This window comes from Pundamilia nyererei, unplaced genomic scaffold, assembly GCF_000239375.1.
Source record: "Pundamilia nyererei isolate P.nyererei 1_Seehausen unplaced genomic scaffold, PunNye1.0 scaffold00523, whole genome shotgun sequence".
Classification (NCBI taxonomy): domain Eukaryota; kingdom Metazoa; phylum Chordata; class Actinopteri; order Cichliformes; family Cichlidae; genus Pundamilia; species Pundamilia nyererei.
The window spans coordinates 60,187-62,121 of NW_005187924.1; the positions used below are offsets into that span (position 1 = coordinate 60,187).

General features: G+C 46.5%; 1 protein-coding gene across 4 annotated transcripts in view; it reads left to right on the forward strand.

Moving 5' to 3' along the window:
• Positions 1-1,935, forward strand: part of LOC102213929 (RNA-binding protein 39-like) — a 12,491-nt gene that overhangs the window by 8,331 nt on the left and 2,225 nt on the right. For all 4 annotated transcript variants that reach the window (XM_005754205.2, XM_005754204.2, XM_013907787.1 and 1 more), the window contains 4 exons: positions 58-213; positions 296-361; positions 497-701; positions 784-870. In XM_005754205.2, coding sequence (XP_005754262.1) covers positions 58-213; positions 296-361; positions 497-701; positions 784-870 — 514 coding nt within the window. The remainder of the gene's footprint in view (positions 1-57; positions 214-295; positions 362-496; positions 702-783; positions 871-1,935) is intronic.

The following is a 1,935-nucleotide window of genomic DNA, read 5'->3' on the forward strand; positions in this document are numbered from 1 at the left end:
TGTGTGTGTGTGTGTGTGTGTGTGTGTGTGTGTGTGTGTGTGTGTGTGTGTCTTCAGGCAGAGAAGAACCGAGCTGCTGCTGCTGCTGCTGCTGCTGCTGCAGCCAACAACCTGCAAAAAGGGACATCTGGACCGATGAGGCTGTACGTCGGCTCGCTGCACTTCAACATCACCGAGGAGATGCTGCGAGGGATCTTTGAGCCATTTGGACGGGTGAGACGAACACACTCACTCACACACACACACACGCTCAGCTGTTCTCAGGTGACCCTCTGATGCCGTGTGTGTGTCTCAGATTGAGAGCATCCAGTTGATGATGGACAGCGAGACGGAGCGCTCCAAAGGATACGGCTTCATCACCGTGAGTTTGATTCCAGTGACAGAGACTGTGAGCAGAACCACCAACCTCTGATTGGTGAACCTGTGGGTCACCTGGTCACATTCAGGTGAGCCCGTTATGACGTGTCGGGCGTCACACGATGTGCTCTGATGTCAGTTTGCAGATGCAGAGTGCGCCAAGAACGCTCTGGAGCAGCTGAATGGCTTCGAGTTAGCTGGGAGACCCATGAAAGTGGGTCACGTGACCGAGCGGACCGACATCTCCATGGCGTCGTCCCTCCTTGACAGCGATGAGCTGGAACACACCGGCATCGACCTGGGAACCACCGGGAGGCTGCAGCTCATGGCCCGCCTGGCTGAGGGTGAGCCTGAGGTCACACCTGAAATCACACCTGTAACCCCGACTGTTTGTGTGACCTCTGACTTCTGTGTGTGCGTGTGCAGGTACTGGTCTGCAGATCCCTCCTGCTGCTCAGCAGGCTCTGCAGATGAGTGGGGCTATTGCCATCGGAGCCATGGCTGCAGTGACAGGTAATGACAACGTGGGCTTTAGGAGAGACGGCATCCATCCCACTTTGGAGATGAGCAGCTCTCATTTCCAGAAATCTGGCCAAATTTATTAAACCCCCCAAAATGTGACAGAGTCAGGACAGGAAGCAGAGCTGCAGTCTGACACACCTCTCTCCCAAACCCCCCTGAAACCCCATCTCCATAGAGACTGTCAGCTCCAAAGAGTAAAACAGTGAAATGTGGATTATTAAATATTAGGTCTCTCTCCTCCAAGTCTCTGTTAGTACGCGATAGAGATGGCACAATACCACTTTTTTATGTCCGATACCGACGTCATAAATTTGGATATCTGCCGATACCGATATGAAACCGATATAGTGTATTTTTTTTGTTTTGCTTTTTAAATCAATAAAACAGTTGTTTTTTTTTATATCTTGCTGCATTTTGTATAAGTTCATACTCAAGTTTAAAAAACTAAACTAAAGCTATTCTGTTAAACCTGTATGCAAGAAATACACTGCAGCCAAAACATGTCACAGATCAGCAAAACTGATCAATCTAACAAACGTAAACCTGCAGCATCCTCCCTATTCTGGTGTTTTACTTAGTGGAAATATTAAGCAACCTAACTAACAGGGTTGCACACTCTGAGCAAAAAAAAAATAGGGAACCACCCCCCACCTCGTGATGCTTAATCAACGTAATCAACCTTAATTTAATGCACATGTTAAAAAAAATGCACAGAAATCAATTATTTTTCTACAGTAATTAAATAGATTCAACATCTTTCTTCTACAGAACTGCAGACTGCACAGACGGTTCCCAAAGGAAAAAGTACTACAGCTTACTGGGGTATATCAGACTTAACAGTTACTATATACAGTGATGGACTTCTATACATTTTACATCAGATTCAAACTGGTTGTAAGATTCAGATAATTATTTATTAAAAGCTCGACATTTTAAATGAGAATAAGAAAGGAAAGTTTGTCTTTGTGCCCCCTTTTCCCTGTTCATGCCCTATCGGCCCCCCTGGCTAAACCCTGCACAGTTACCAGCCGTCAGAAAAAGATCCTGGTGTAGAAA